This window comes from Ochotona curzoniae, unplaced genomic scaffold, assembly GCF_017591425.1.
Source record: "Ochotona curzoniae isolate NIBS_2020 unplaced genomic scaffold, NIBS_Ocur_1.0 scaffold_2453, whole genome shotgun sequence".
NCBI lineage: Eukaryota > Metazoa > Chordata > Mammalia > Lagomorpha > Ochotonidae > Ochotona > Ochotona curzoniae.
Window position 1 is genome coordinate 4,423,304 of NW_024467094.1, and position 14,936 is coordinate 4,438,239.

Below are 14,936 nucleotides of genomic sequence, written 5' to 3' on the forward strand. Positions count from 1 at the left end.
GCAGCCAAGAGCTTCTTCCAGGTCTCCCATGTGGGTGCAGGGTCCCAAGGCTTTGGGCCATCTTCTACTGCTTTCCCAGGCCACAAGCAGGGAGCTGGATGGGAAATGGAACAGCTGGGATATGAAACAACACCCACATGAGATCTTGGCACAAGCAAGGAAAGGATTTAGCCACTAGGCTATTGTGCAGGGCCTGAGAATTTTTTAAAAATCTACAATCACAACTATAACCATCGATTTTTATTAGTATTGGAAAAACAATAAAAAATGGAAGCTCTTTTTTTATAAAAGCACCATGACTGGTTAGTTGAAACAACAGTGTTACATTCCCAATACCAAGGTGGATATTAAAGAAAATAGTCACATACGATGATAAAATTTGTAGCTTACTTTGTGCCATTTCACAGAAGTTTATCTGGAAGCCTAAAGTAAAAGAGATAAGCTCCAGTTCATTTACTGTAAAACAAACCAAATTAGAACATGACACTGCATTTTTACATTCTATTCGGAGAAAAACCAATTCAAGAACAGTTGCAATCAGATTACTCTCAACCTCGAGGGGCCCTCTTCAAGAACTCCATTCTCAGCTGCAGAGCTGCCACGTGGTACAGAACTGAAATCAAACTGCAACTTTTAGTCAACAATTGTTAACCTCTATTTTTTCTCATTTGCTCAAAAATTAAAAAAAAAAAAAGCTGTTAACCCTTCAGAAGCTCTTGCCAACTTGTAACACAGTTCTGTCCATTTTTTCCATGTTTCCAAGCTACAAATTCAAAGCCTGCTGCAGGTCCCTGGGAATGAAAGGGCAGAGCAGGGTTAGAAATTATAGGAAGTCACAAGAACAAAGCTTGCAAACTCTTCTGTCACGCGAACGTGTGTTCCAGATTACTTGGATCTGGTTATTCCTCTTGCGGATGCCATACACAGATGTGGCTCTGTTTTTTAATATACCCAAGTCAAATCAGCCATTTCAAACAGAGGTCTTGTGAAACACCCTTTTGCTCTCTGGATTACTGAGTGGATACCCAGTTTTCTTAGTGGTCCCTCTCTGTTTGGGTTTTCTGCTGCTCTGACAGAAAATATAACTTTTAAATGACTTTGTATTTAAACAAAAGAAAGATGCAAGAAGGAGAGCCCTGAGTGAAGGAAGGATATGTTTAAGCAGTCATTTCTACACAGTGACTAAGATTTCTAGGATCTTAATATGAAGACATCATAATGTGTAAAAATTGCAAATTCTAATGTGGCTTGTTCATGAAAAAAAGTGCAGCAAAAAGGCAGCCATGAGTGACCAACTAAGGAGGCAGGACCTAATTGTGCATAAAAGGGCCTCTCCTGGCTTATGCCATGGCCACGCCTCTCAGCCACTAAAAACGCACAAGCTGCCCCACCACACATGCAGCAGGAGGAGAATCCAGAAAAATCTGACATCCAATGGCTCATACAATCATGTCACTCCACCCCCTAGCAGGCCTACCAAGCCCAGCACACAGTCAGGAGAGCATGCCCTGCAGGACAGGCCCAGGCGCCAAGCCTCCTTCCTCATCCCACCAGGAGGCAGAGAACTCCAGAAAAAAGGAAACACTTAAGCAATCTTAAGGCAACAGTTACTCTTAGCAACTCTAAACATGATGGGTGAAAGACACAAAGTAGCTAAAAAGAAAGGGAAGAGACAAAAAATAAAAACAGCCTTGATGCCATCTGTTCATATCCCAGCTGCTCCACTTTTGATCCAGCTCCCTGCTTACTGCCTGGAAAAGCAGTGGAGGATGGTTCAAGTCCTTGGGCACCTGCACCCGCATGGGAGACCTAGAAAAAGTGGCTTCAAACCAGACCAGCTCTGGCCATTGCAATCATGTGAAAATGAACCTGCAGATGGAACATCTTTTTCTCCTCTCCAACTCTGCTTTTGAAATAAACATTTAAAAAAAATGCTATTCTGTATGGAAGGTTACATAAAAAGTTACAGAATAAAGTGTACAACAGGGAAAAAACTAAAGGTCCACGGGATTGAGAATGGTACACTGTTACCAACTGCTGCACTAACACATCAAAAACTCGGCTAAAAACTTAAGCCCAGTTAAGTTTTAAAAAGTTCTCAAAATAAAATCCTAACATCAAAACAGAATTGATGCAAATGCAAAAATCTTGGGAGTGAAATTAGCACAGAATAACTCTCAATTTCCTTTTCTTTAAAACCTAATTGTAGGGCCCAGCACCACAGCGTAGCAGTTAAAGTCCTCACCTTGCACGCCTGGTTCTCATATGAGCACCAGTTCTAATCCCCGCAGCAAAACTTCCCATCCAGCTCCCTGCTTTTGGCCTGGGAAAGCAGTCGAGGACGGCCAAAGCCTTGGAACCCTGCACCCACATGGGAGACCTGGAAGAAGCTCCTGGCTTCGCATTGGCTCAGCTCCAGCCGTTGTGGCCGCTTGAGGAGTGAACCATCGGACGGAAGATCTTCCTCTCTGTCTCTCCTCCTGTCTGTATATCTGACTTTGCAATAAAAATATAATAAATCTTTGAAAAAAAATACCTAACTATAGATAATGTTAAATGGTGAATGCACTCTGAGGTCTGCTAATAAAATTCTGTCTACGTTATCTCTCAGTCAGGAAAGACTCAATAACTAATCTAGATCTAACTGATAAGTAAGAACTAAATTAACTGTAACATCATGGCTCACCTTTCCTCCAGCAAGTCCATAGCTTGTATTCTCAATGAAATCCAGGAAAAGGCTATTTTAGGCTAAGTCTTTTTGTATCTCTAAATGACAATACATACATGAGGACACTTGCAGAAGTCAAAGAGAGCTTACAGTACAGATGTGCAAACAGCTCTGCGAGCTCATACTCACAGGGTACGGAGGCTGCCAACAAGAGAAAGATCTAGTGTCAGAGAAAGACAATGGGGGCAGGGAAGAGTGTGGCACTGCTGGGCCTCCATCTGTGGTGCTGGAAGCGAAAAATGGTCCAGGTCCTCGGACCCCTGCACCCACCTGCGACAAATGGATGGAGCTCCAGGCTTCTGGCTTTGTACCAGCCCAGCTCTGGCCACATGGAAGACTTCTCTCTCTCTCTCTCTCTCTCTCTCTCTCTCTCTCTCTCTCTCTTTCTGTCTCTCCTTATCTCCCTGCTAATCTGCATTTTCAATAATGAAACCATGGGCTGGGCATGGTAGCCCAGGAGCTAAAGTCTTTCCCCATGCATACACTGGGATCCCATCTGGGTACCAGTCTGTATTCCAGCTGTTCTACGTCCCTTCCATCTCCCTGCTTGTATCCTGTAAAAGCTGTTAATAATGGCCCAAAGCCTTGGAACCCTGCACCTGGGTGGGAGACATGGAAGCTCCTGGTTCCTGGCTTCAGCTTGGCTCAGCTCTGACGATTATGGCCACTTGGGGAGTGACCCACAGGTGGAAGATCTTTCTCTTTATCTCTCCTTCTCTTGGTAAATCTACTTTTCCAGTAAAAATAAACAGATCCTTTAAAAAATATTTTTTAAACACAAAATTTTTAAATGGAAAATAGTATTTCAAAAAGGAAAAACACAAATTGGAAGGTGTCAGGAAACCAGCACTTTGTTTCCAATTGCAAAACTCATCCTCCCACCTGAACCCTAGTTTAAGATTTATTTTATTTTTATTGGAAAGTTAGATTTACAGAGAGAAGGAGAGACAAAGAGAAAGATGTTCCATCTGCTGGTTCATTCCCAGCTAGCTGCAATGACTGGAGCTGAGCCGATCATGAGCCAGGAGCCAGGAGCTCTTCCTGGTCTATTTATTTTTTAAGATTTATTTATTTTTATTAGAATGTCAGATTTCCACAGAGACAGAGAGGAAGATCCTCCATCTCATGATTCACTCCCCAGGTGGCTACAATGGCTGGAGCTGAGCCAATCCAAAGCCAGGAGCCAGGAGCCAGGAGCTAGGAACCTCTTCCGGGTCTCTGGTGAGGGTGCAGGGTCCCAAGGCTTTGGGACCTTTCCCAGGCCACAGCAGGGAGCTGGATGGGAAGTGGGGCCACCAGGACACAAACTAATGCTCAGACATTTGCAAGGGTCACCAGACACCGCAAGGTCCTGTCTTCATATGCTAGACCTTTTCTTCACTGTAGCCAAAGACTGACCTTTCACCTTCCTCACTGACCATCTGACTGCACACCTGGTTTGATGGGACACAGCAGGTCAGAGACAGTAACACAATTACAGGACTTTGGGCAAGGATAATAGTAACTATGAGCCTCAGTTTCCACATCTGTCAAGCACAATCACATCCGAAACTGTTCCTGTGACGACTAAACGAGAGACCTTGGCTGAAATGTTTACTAAGTGCTCTGGCACGATAGCCTAGTGGCTAAATCCTCCCCTTGCATTCTCTGGGTTCTCATATGGGCACCAGTTCGTGTCCCACCTGCTAAATTTCCCATCCAGCTCCCTGCTTGTGGTCTGAGAAAGCAGTCCAGGACGGCCCAAAGCCTTGGGACTCTACACGTGCGTGGGAGATCCAAGAGAAGCTCCTGGTTCCTGGTTTTGGATTGGCTCAGCTCCAACCATAGCAGCCACTTACGGAGTGAAGCCACAGGTGGAAGATTTCTATCTCTCCTTGTCTCTGTAAGTCTCTTTTCCAGTAAAAATCAATGAATCTGTGCCCGGCGCCATAACGTAGTGGTTAAAGTCCTCACCTTGTAAGCGCCCGGGATCCCATATGGGTGCCAGTTCTAATCCCGACAGCCCTGCTTCCCACCCAGCTCCCTGCCTGTGGCCTGGGAAAGCAGGCAAGGATGGCCCAAGGCCTGGGGACCCTGCGACCATGTGGGAGACCCGGAAGAGCTCCTGGGCTCCTGGCTTCACATTGGCACAGCTCTAGCCATTCCAGTCACTTGGGGAGTGAACCATTGGACAGAAGATCTTCCTCTCTGCCTCTCCTTTCTGTATATCCATCTTTCCAACAATAAAAAAAAAAAAATCTTTATTAAAAAAAATGAATGAATCTTAAAAAAGAAAAGAAAAAGACTCATTTGTGGCTATGTTAACTACTACGGCCACAAGGTAGGCCAACCTTATGTTCTGGGACCGTTTATGTTTATATCCTGAAGGCACAACCTAGCTAAGGGCACGGCGGAACATTCGAAGACTTACTGAGTTACAAAACGAGCCCATTAGCAAATAGTCATTCGCCCAGATAACAAATTTAGCCAAAATGGCAACATACGTTAACATCCATGTCAAAGGAATTCCTTTTACATACTATATTCCAGCAGGTTTAGAACTCCCCCGAGCAAAGCAGCATCAGGAAGCAGATTCCCAAGACTGCCACCAAAGTGCCTTGGCGCTTCACATCTCCACCCCTGACTCAGACCTTCTATTCTGAACTCTGTATCCCTCCTGGCACAGCCTCTGCTTCAAATCTGAATGGCTAAAAGGACTTGAGCAGAGCTCAGGAAACCCGTGCAGTCAGAGTAAAAACAGCAATGGTCACCAGCTATACAAGAAAGTGAAAATCCACTTGGAGCGCAATTAGCAACTCTAAAGGGAACACCCACCTGCCCCGTGAGCATTAGATAACAGTGGGAGAGGAATAATTTCCCTTTCTCTCTTACTTTTCTCCACTCTCTTTTTTGTCCAAGTCTGAACTTTATCTAGTTGCATCATTACAGCTCCCTCCTATAGACTGCAAACAAGACAGACTCAGATTATGTAGGCCCGAGTTCATTATGATATTAAATGATATTAAGACCCCTAAAAAAGAAGGAAAACTCTCTGGACAATCACTCCAGCTTCTCAGATAAAAGAAATGGAATGAGAATATCAACCAAAAAAGAAATCATGATGCAAATACAAAATCTTAACCTTGCATAATAATAATAGCCAAACTTAAACAGATATATCAGCACATTCTAGATAAGGTACATCAAAGGGCAATGGCAGAATGAGCACAAGGCTTTGGGGCCCGGCACAGTCCTCACCCTGCATGCGCCATCATCCCATATGGACGCTGGTTCTAATGCAGTTCTGCTTCCCATCCAGCTCCCTGCTTGTGGCCTGGGAAAGCAGCAGAGGATGGCCCAAAGCCTTGGGACCCTGCACCTGCGTGCGAGACCCGGAAGGAGCTCCTGGCTCCTGGCTTCAGATTGGCTCAGCTCCAGACTTTGCAGCCACTTGGGGAGTGAATCAGTGAATGAAAGATCTTTCTGTCTGTCTGTTGTCCTTTCTGTATATCTGACTTTCCAATAAAAATAAATAAATCTTTTTGCAAAAATTGAGAGGCTTTGTCATTTCTTATTTTAGCACTAGCTTTGATCTCAGGTTTAAGGGAGCCGATGAGAAATGCAGTAGGCGCTTTGAGAGGGGACTGTGCCTGAGCTAGACACATATACAGTAAAAGGAAAAACCACAATACACAGCGCACCAGGAAAAGCACTTTCCTATCGTTCTTGAAAGCCAGAGATAAAATGACAAAAATAGGAAAAATGACCACAAAATAGGCCATTGCACGTACACTTTATATGTTCAAATGCTGGGAGAAAAGAAATGCACTGATTTCAAACCTACTCACTGTAACAGACATGCTTCAATACAATTTAAAGTCTTACCTGTGGATTTTTAACTAGAAACAAGTTATCTTTTTACTTTAATGGTGACCTATAAAATTCTCAGCTGACGTAAGAAGGTGAGGATTGCACTGGTTTAGAAGTTTCTGCTGGGCCTGGCGCCATAGCGTAGTGGTTAAGGTCCTCGCCTTGCATGCCCGGGATCCCATATGGGCGCCGGTTCTAATCCCAGCAGCCCTGCTTTCCATCCAGCTCCCTGCCTGTGGCCTGGGAAAGCAGTCGAGGACAGCCAAAGCCTTGGGGCCCTGCACCTGTGTGGGAGACCCAGAAGAAGCTCCTGGGCTCCTGGCTTCGCATTGGCTCAGCTCTAGCCATTGCAGCTGCTTGGGGAGTGAACCATCAGATGGAGGATATTCTTCTCTGTGTATTTGACTTTCCAATTAAAAAAATACATATATTTTTAAAAAATAGAAGTTTCTACTACACTGCCTGGATCAGCACATTAGGAAGCTCTCCGGCATCCACAGCACATGCTTGTGCCTGAGTCCTGGAACTAGGACTTCGCAAACAACTCAGTATTTTTTAGAATCAGTTACAGCTTCTAAAAGTAAAAGCTGACCCTTCTCAAGCTCCTGAGTAAGGTTTGAGGAAGTGCCATATGTCACCCCGCTTTAAATCTTTTATGATAAACTTAAGCTCTTATGTTTAAAAGATCTCTTAAATCCATGGACTGACTAGTAAGTAACTAAAGCGAATAAACAACATCTCTGATGATAATACGTACTAATAACTATGCTGTAATTTGCATAGCACTTTCAGGTGCATTCATTTCACACCGTGACTCTCAGAACAGTACAGTATTATCCCTATTTTAATGCAGGAGGGGCTAGCACAGTGGCTCAACAGGCTGATCCTATGACTTGCAATGCCAGCATCGCATACCCCCGGCAGCCCCGCTTCCCATCCAGCTCCCTGCTTGTGACCTGGGACCCCCCAGGGCTCTCTCCACATCCAGCACCCTTTCATGTCTTCAACACAACTGCACGCCACAGGACAACATGTTACTACCAGCCCCGAGTGAAGAAGAAGCCACCTTGACTGGGCAGTGGCATCAAAGGGCCCGCTGAGACCTCACCTAGGAGCTTCCTCCATGAGAAAATGCTCTTATCCAACACAGCAACAACGGCTGTCTCTACATAAACGCTGCCCGCTCGCAGCTGCACCGTGGACTCTGCTTCGCCTCAGACGCTGCAAACAAAGTTGGCGAAATTCACTGGGTTTTTCAGTTGCCACAACAGAAAACCCAATCTGGGCCTAAGGAAGTTCTGGAATGTGAACGAGTCAACCCTAAACTTTCAGTTGACTCAAATTTAATCTTCAGCTGAAGAATTACACTATTACCCAGTACTTTATTCTGATATGTGAGAATTCACCCATATCAACAAATTACTGATGACACACAACCAATGGAAGCATAACCCATAGTAGCTCTTTTGAGGATTTTTGTTGCCTCCAACGCAAACCCGTCCTAGTAGCAAATACATTTTTTACAAAAATTATTTACTGTACTTGGTAAACAGATCTACATTTCATATAGTTTAGTCACCAAAGAACCAAAACACAAAACTACTCAAGCTATGAAAGTTGGGTTTGTGAATGAACATGAAAAAAATGAGTCCGAATGAATGAAAACAAATGTATGAGTAATAACAATTAGCAACTATTCTGTTCTCTATGGTACAATGAGAATGCTACAAGAAAAAAAAAAAAAAAAAGGCCAAATCAGAAATACAGCTATTAGTAAAAATAATACAACCAAAGCTAGGACTGTTATAAAGTGAAATTCACTAAAAATTGCCTTTCAATCTTTATCCTCTCTCACCTCACCCCTCAAAAAGGGGATTAGAACAAATTCATGGTTAGGCCTGTAGTTCATATTAAGTGAATTATAATTCACTTGAGAATGCACAGGTCCAAGATAGACAGAGGACCTGGAGTTTTAAGCAGCACAGACTCATCTAGAATATTCTGGGGGAGGAAGAGAAATTGCTCAACAACCAAAAAAAATGGGAGAAAAAAATGGAGGGGGGAATCCAGCAATGATATAAAGTTGAAGAAATTACTTGGTATACCGCGAGGCTTAAGGATTCATCTCCCTAACAATCAGAGACCACTGAGGGGCTCCCTACAGGCTAACAGCTCCTAACCAGGGGAGTTGACATGCATCCTGTCAGTGTGTCAGGGCCCCATACTTCACTGACGTGCTCAAAACGCTTGAAGTAAAGCATCGTTCTTACTTTTTACTTGGGAAACTGATGCTTGGGGAGGTAAAAGACCTTTAACCCAGGGTCACAAAAAGCTTCAATCTTGATGAGATTCAAAACCAGGACACCAAAGCTCTGGACCTTAAGCTTTATGGTCCTAAGGCGACACCAGTCTCCACTTTGACCCACTCTTGGGCCAGAAAGCCCAAGCTGTGCAAAAGGATGCTGGGTCACCGACTGCCCTCTGCATGCTTATCACACCCGAGGGGGTGCGCTGCCTGCTGGCCAAATGGAGCCCGCACATCCCACGGCGAATCCTGCTCCTGGAAGAGGCTGGCCATCAACGATTCCTGGAAAAGGCAGGTTTTGTTGTTTTTTGGTGTGTGTGCATATGTGTGTTTGTGTGCACGCGAGCTTTTTTGCTGGCCAACAGAAGCAGATAAGGGAGAGACCAGCATACCAAATACCTTCTATGGACCGCTCTCAACTCTGAACTAAAGCTGAACTACGTGTTTGGTGCTGAAGTATGAGAAGTTCAGATCTACTATCGTCACAGAGAGATCCTAAGTTTCTGCTGAAAGCTCACATGGATTGTGTGACACAAAACTTTGAGGATTTCAAACACTTCAGTCTGAGTAATCAGAAGAAGTTCAAGAATAAGATACAGGGGCCAGCGTCATGCGGGATCGGTCAAGCCGCCCCCCTGTGACAGCGACATAGGCATCCCACACAGGCCACAGTGCCAGTCCTGACTGCCCCAGTCCCATCCAGCTTCCAGCTAACGGCCTGGGAGTGCAGCAGAAGATACCTCGGGTGCTTGTGCCCCTGTGCAGCCATGGGAGACCCAGAAGCAGCTCCTGGCTTGGGCCTGGGCCAGCCAAGCTGTCACAGCACTCTGGGGAAATGAGCCAGTAGATGACAAAATCTGTGTGTGGATATCTCCTCTCTCTCACTCTCTCTCCCTCAGCCCTTTCTTTCCCTCTGCCTTCCCTTCCTCTCAGTAACTTTTTCAAATAAATAATAAACTTTTTAGCAAACCTAATAAACCAAAAAAAAAAAAAAATTCCCAGACTCAACTGCACAACTCTATGTTTGCAAAATCAATCAAGACCCAATGCTGATAAAAGGAAATTCAGCAATAATTGAAAGACAGATCTGAGGTCCTTCTTTTCAAAGTTCCCAAAAACATGCCCAACATCTTGAACCTTCACTCTCTGTGTTCCTTCCGTTTAGGACCCTGGGAGCAGCCCAGGCCCTTGCAGCAAGGCCTTCTCCAGCCATCTTCCAGAACAGAACTGCCCTCCACCCACCGTGTTCTATCACAAGCTTGTCACCTCCATCACGCTTTCCTCAGCCGGTCCTTATCTTACTATTTGCCCGCATCCCATCTTCTCTGCTCCATCCTCTCAGAAAGGAAAAGCCCCGTCCAGGAGACTCTCCCATTCAGTCTTCCCCACACACTCAGCACCAAAGTGCTAGACCAAGTACTCAGCAGATAGCCAACAAATTTTTTTCCCCCTTTTCAGAACAATATCAACAAAAATAAATGGGTATTACCTTTTTCAAGCTGTCAGCTCACGTATCCCCTACACAAAATGCTCCCAGAACTAGAGTTCTTTTTATCATAAGTTTTGTAAATCACACAATCCTTAAACTGCTTTTGCTGTTCTGTTCCACCACACAGTTCCCTACCACCACCACCACCACCACTATCTCCTAGGCTGTGAAACTGAAAGATCAGGAGCCCCATCTTGTCTTTTACCTGCTTAACGTGCTATGCAACGCCAGGGGCATCCGGTACCCAACTCAATCGCATTGCCTTAGGACTAGCACACGAAGTGCCCGGAGCTCTCACTTCACCCCGCCTGTATCCCCACACTGTCCTGGATTCCTAATACAGTCCTGAGGGCCGGGAAAGGTCTGCAGAATTAGGAGGGTGTGTGTGTGTGTGTGTGTGTGTGGTTTCAGAGTTGGTGAAGACCAAAATCCTAAATCGGAGCACGCTGTGCTGCCTGAGTCATCCCGACTAGCAAGGGGGTCGCCTCACCAGCCCTGCTAAGAACCCAACAGAAGCCGCTCTCGAGCCTTGTTGTCCTGGGAGTTCTGAGATGCTCTGCCTTAAAAATAGCGCAGCTCCTTCAACTGCTCCCTATAAACTTACGGAAACGATTCCCCCCACCTCCGGCCACGGGCACTCGGGCCTGCTGTTTTCACAACACCCCTTGTCGACAGGCCCACGGAGCTCACGGGCATTCCCAGTGGGGAAGGCCATTACCGGGAGAGCTGCCTGGGATGGTCAGACACCACCGGATCCCGTTGACCCCTACCTTTCTACTTCCTGTATCTCTCCACGGAAACCGCATCCAGCTTTCTGTTCCATTTCATTTTTTATTTGCTGCATGCAACGCTTGCGAACACACGAACCCCCTCGGCCTGCAACCAAATGCCTCTCCCAGGCCAATGGCTGTCTACCTCAGATTACCTTACAGGTGGCACAGGCCTGGGCAACCCTCCCCGCCCCCGGCCGCCCTGCTCCTCCCAGCGCACAGAAAATCCTGTAAAAGTTTGGAAACGTAGGTTCCAGCAGGACCACGGGGGGCCCCAGAGGTCAGCAGGGTGGTCCAGCTCCAGGCTCCAGCTGTGCCCGGGCAAGAACCAAGATGGCCCTGAGCTGGGGGCCCCCAGGCGCAGGAGCTGCGGGCGCCAGGCCGGGGACGCTGCCGCTGCCGCCTCACCTGGGCAGCGGCGGGCACCCTGGGCGAGGCCCGGCGGGCGCCAGGTGAGCGACGGCCGCGATGCGGGCAGCCGCGGGGGCGGTCCCGGGCCAGGTGGGCCCAGCGGGCCGATGGGGGCGCCGGGCAGGGCCGAGGGGCCGAGGGCTTGGCGGAGGCCGGGACCGGGGCCTAGAGTCCGGATGGAAGCCGAGCTGGCCCGGGGAATGGGGCGGGAAGCAAAGGGGGAAGAGAAGGAGGTGCGGGCGGTCTGGGAGGCTTCCTCCAGCCGGGTCCGGGGGCGTCCGCGGGGCCGCTCCAGGCAGGCCGCGACTCCGCGCACGGCCGCGCGAGGGGGTCCGGGGTCGAGGAGCGGCCGCGTTCCTTACCCTGCATGCTGCTGACGGCCGGGTGGCCCGGCGCCGGAGAGCCGACGGGGCCCGGGGTGCCGCTGCCGCTGCCGCCCCCGGAGCCGCCGCCGCCGCCGCTCGGGCTCGGAGCCGCCATTGTTGGAAGTCAGGAGCCGAGCGGCGCCGCGGCGGCTGCAATGCAGCAAGCTCGGCCTCTCGCAGGGCCGAGGGGCGCGGCGGGCTGCCCGCCTTGGTCCCGCCTCCGGCACGCCCCCCGGCACGCCCCCGGCCCGGGCCCTGACGCGGAGCGCGCACCAGATGCTCAGCTGCGCAGGATCGGCCGCCCCAGCCGGGAGTTGGGCCTGGGTAGAGAGGGGAAGAAAAAGCAAAAGGCAGGTTGGGGGGAGTCCTGGACCGCAGCTGCGAGCTGGCGCGGCCAGGAGAGGTTTGCAGATTCAGGAGGATGTGTGTGTGTGCGCGCGCGTGTGGTTGCAGAGACAAGACGGTTAGTTCATTGCTGTCGTCATTCCCACGGAAGTCCTGTGATTCCCAAATGTCGAAGAAGCTAGCCCCATGCCCTCCTTCTCGCAACCTCAGAACCCACAACCAGGACGGAAAAGCGGAAAGGGAATCCCAGAAATCGCGCTTCTTGTTCCATCTGTCACACCTGCCTCGCTTCCAGAGAGGGCTTAGCTGTAGCTGTGGAGCCAGTTTGGAGCTCCCGACAAATACTTCAGAAAGTTCATGGAAAACACAACTAAACAAGAGATTGATGTTTGATGTGCAAAATAATTTTTCTAATGCATGCATAGTTCCATGCAGTTTTCTTGAACTTTTCGAAAAGAGCCCTCATAAGGATGGATTTCAAAAACTATGCACCAAAATAATCATTGTTTGATTCCATTTCCCACTAACTTTGTAAAGTATCCGCAAACCCTAACCCTCTAATCACCCTTCCAGGCGGGCAGGGGTGCTACTCAAAGGTGCTATCCATAGACCTATCCCCAAATGACTTAATCAGAATCGGCACTTTAATAAGAGCCTCCAGGTAATTGCAAAGCAAATTTGAGAAGCACTATTTCATTCTCAACACTGCCTGACGCCCCAAGAATATACCTTTACATCACCATCTTCCCCTCCCCCCAAATCCTCTACACCTTATAAACATGACCGTAGTCATTATTAGAAGATACATACAGAGACAACCCAGGAAGCAACCTTGGAGCTTCCCCACGCTTGACAGAGCATTTGCTAGAAGGAAGTCAGCAGCTGCGAGTAGAAACGTAGCTTTCTTGGGGCTAGAGGCTGGTGGATCAGTCACAACCTGACTGGCATGATGAGATGTGGCTTGTGGAAGCAGCTCTGGCTGGCCTGTGAAAGAATGCCCAGCCATCTTTACAGCCTAAGCAATCTAAGCCATGGAGCTGGGTGATTTTTTTCCCCCCTTTGGAGATAAGAAATCCATAGGAGGACCTCTTTTTCAAAAATCCCTCTGCACCTTATCTGATGCTGGGATTTCCTCGTAGCCTATAGGGGAAATATGCCCCAGGTCAAAATAGCCCTGTGTTGCTGCTCCAAACCTAACCTCATGCCTTACCTGATTGCTTGAGATCCTAACAGTGGCTAAAGGGAGCTACAAGTACTCAGGGAACCTGCCCCCACTGCACTGTGCCAGAACTCTTCTGCAAGGACCTGCTACACGGGGCAAGTTCTCCAAGTTCTGTGTATAAGCACTGGCCAAATCCCCATTTGGGAATGACTCATGCACCTTGCTCTTGTTGGTCCTTGGGCAACCTATGAAACTGAAGGGAGACTGGTACAGAACCCAAAAGGGAAAGGGTCCCGTTCACACTGTGCAGCCCAAAGCAGGAGCTCAGTATTCCACCTGCTGCCCTGAGCTGATGGGAAGAGAAACAACACAGGTTGAAGGGAGGCAGACATTGTGGTGCCTCCCTAATGCTCACCCCTTTAAGGTACAAGTTGTAAAGGGCTTTCTTTCCTTTGAAAGTTTGTGTATATTTTAAGTGCTGGGAGAAGTAGATGTCAAGAATCCGTTGAAACACTTCTCTCAAAAACATCCATACAGGGTCCAGTGCCGTAGCGTATCGGTTAAGGTCCTTGCTTTGAACTCGCCAGGGTCCCATATGGGCACCAGTTCTAATCCCAGCAGCCCCACTTCCCATCCAGCTCCCTGCTTGTGGCCTGGGGAAGCAGTTGAGGATGGCCCAAGGCCTTGGGACCCTGCATCCATGTGGGAGACCTAGAAGAAGCTCCTGGCTATTGGCTTCAGATTGGCTCAGCTCCAGCCATTGCGGCCACTTGGGGAGTGAACCATTGGACAGAAGATCTTCCTCTCTGTCTCTTCTCCTCTCTCTATATACCTACCTTTCCAATAAAAATAAATGAATCTTTTAAAAATCTATACAACTTGGCAATGATCAATAAAAGATGAATGCAGAAAAATCAGGAAACCGCTCCCCATATGATTCTTCTACATTTCTCTTGGCATGGTTGATCACTTTGGCATGCAGAAAAAAGACATAAGCCCATATTGTACTGACAAACATCCCCAATATAGTGTCCTATCACTGCCAGGATGTAGATGCAAGAAGACCAGATACTGAATAGTTCTGTTGGAGCAATCTGTAGACACTGTACTCCAGCACCTGCCAGGAAGGTTCGCCACCAGTGCGTTTGTCTGAACATCACTACTGTAGGCCTGTCAACTCGGTTCTGATTTCTGGGTCCCTGGGGATTGGAGACGTGCCAAGAAATGGCCTGGACGAGTTTTTGTCTTTCTTTCTCACAGATTTGAGAAGCATCTTCCATGCACACATCAGTATCATCACAATCTTACATAAAGTGCTATCAGCCCCTCTTTTTCAATTGCACCTATTTCTTTTATAGAAAATAAAAACCTCAGAGGCAATACTATAAGCGAATCAATTACCAGAAAATAAATGTATATTTAATGTTGTTTTAATTATGTATAGGTTGCTTAAAAGGCATTTAATCAAGTGAGAAAAATGTTGACCTGACAAGCCAACTGAACATAAATGAG

The 14,936-nt window shown here is 47.6% G+C and overlaps 1 protein-coding gene across 2 annotated transcripts in view; it reads right to left on the bottom strand.

Annotated features, from left to right (window-relative positions):
• MAP2K4 (mitogen-activated protein kinase kinase 4) overlaps positions 1 to 12,150 on the bottom strand; it is a 99,924-nt gene extending 87,774 nt beyond the window's left edge. The window contains exons 1-2 of one of the 2 annotated variants that reach the window (XM_041001709.1): positions 11,915 to 12,150; positions 391 to 423 (exon numbers count right to left, since the gene is read on the bottom strand). In XM_041001709.1, coding sequence (XP_040857643.1) covers positions 391 to 423; positions 11,915 to 12,032 — 151 coding nt within the window. In that variant the 5' untranslated portion in view covers positions 12,033 to 12,150. The remainder of the gene's footprint in view (positions 1 to 390; positions 424 to 11,914) is intronic. The other variant, XM_041001711.1, reaches the window with a different exon arrangement.
• Between the last annotated feature and the right edge of the window lie 2,786 nt (positions 12,151 to 14,936).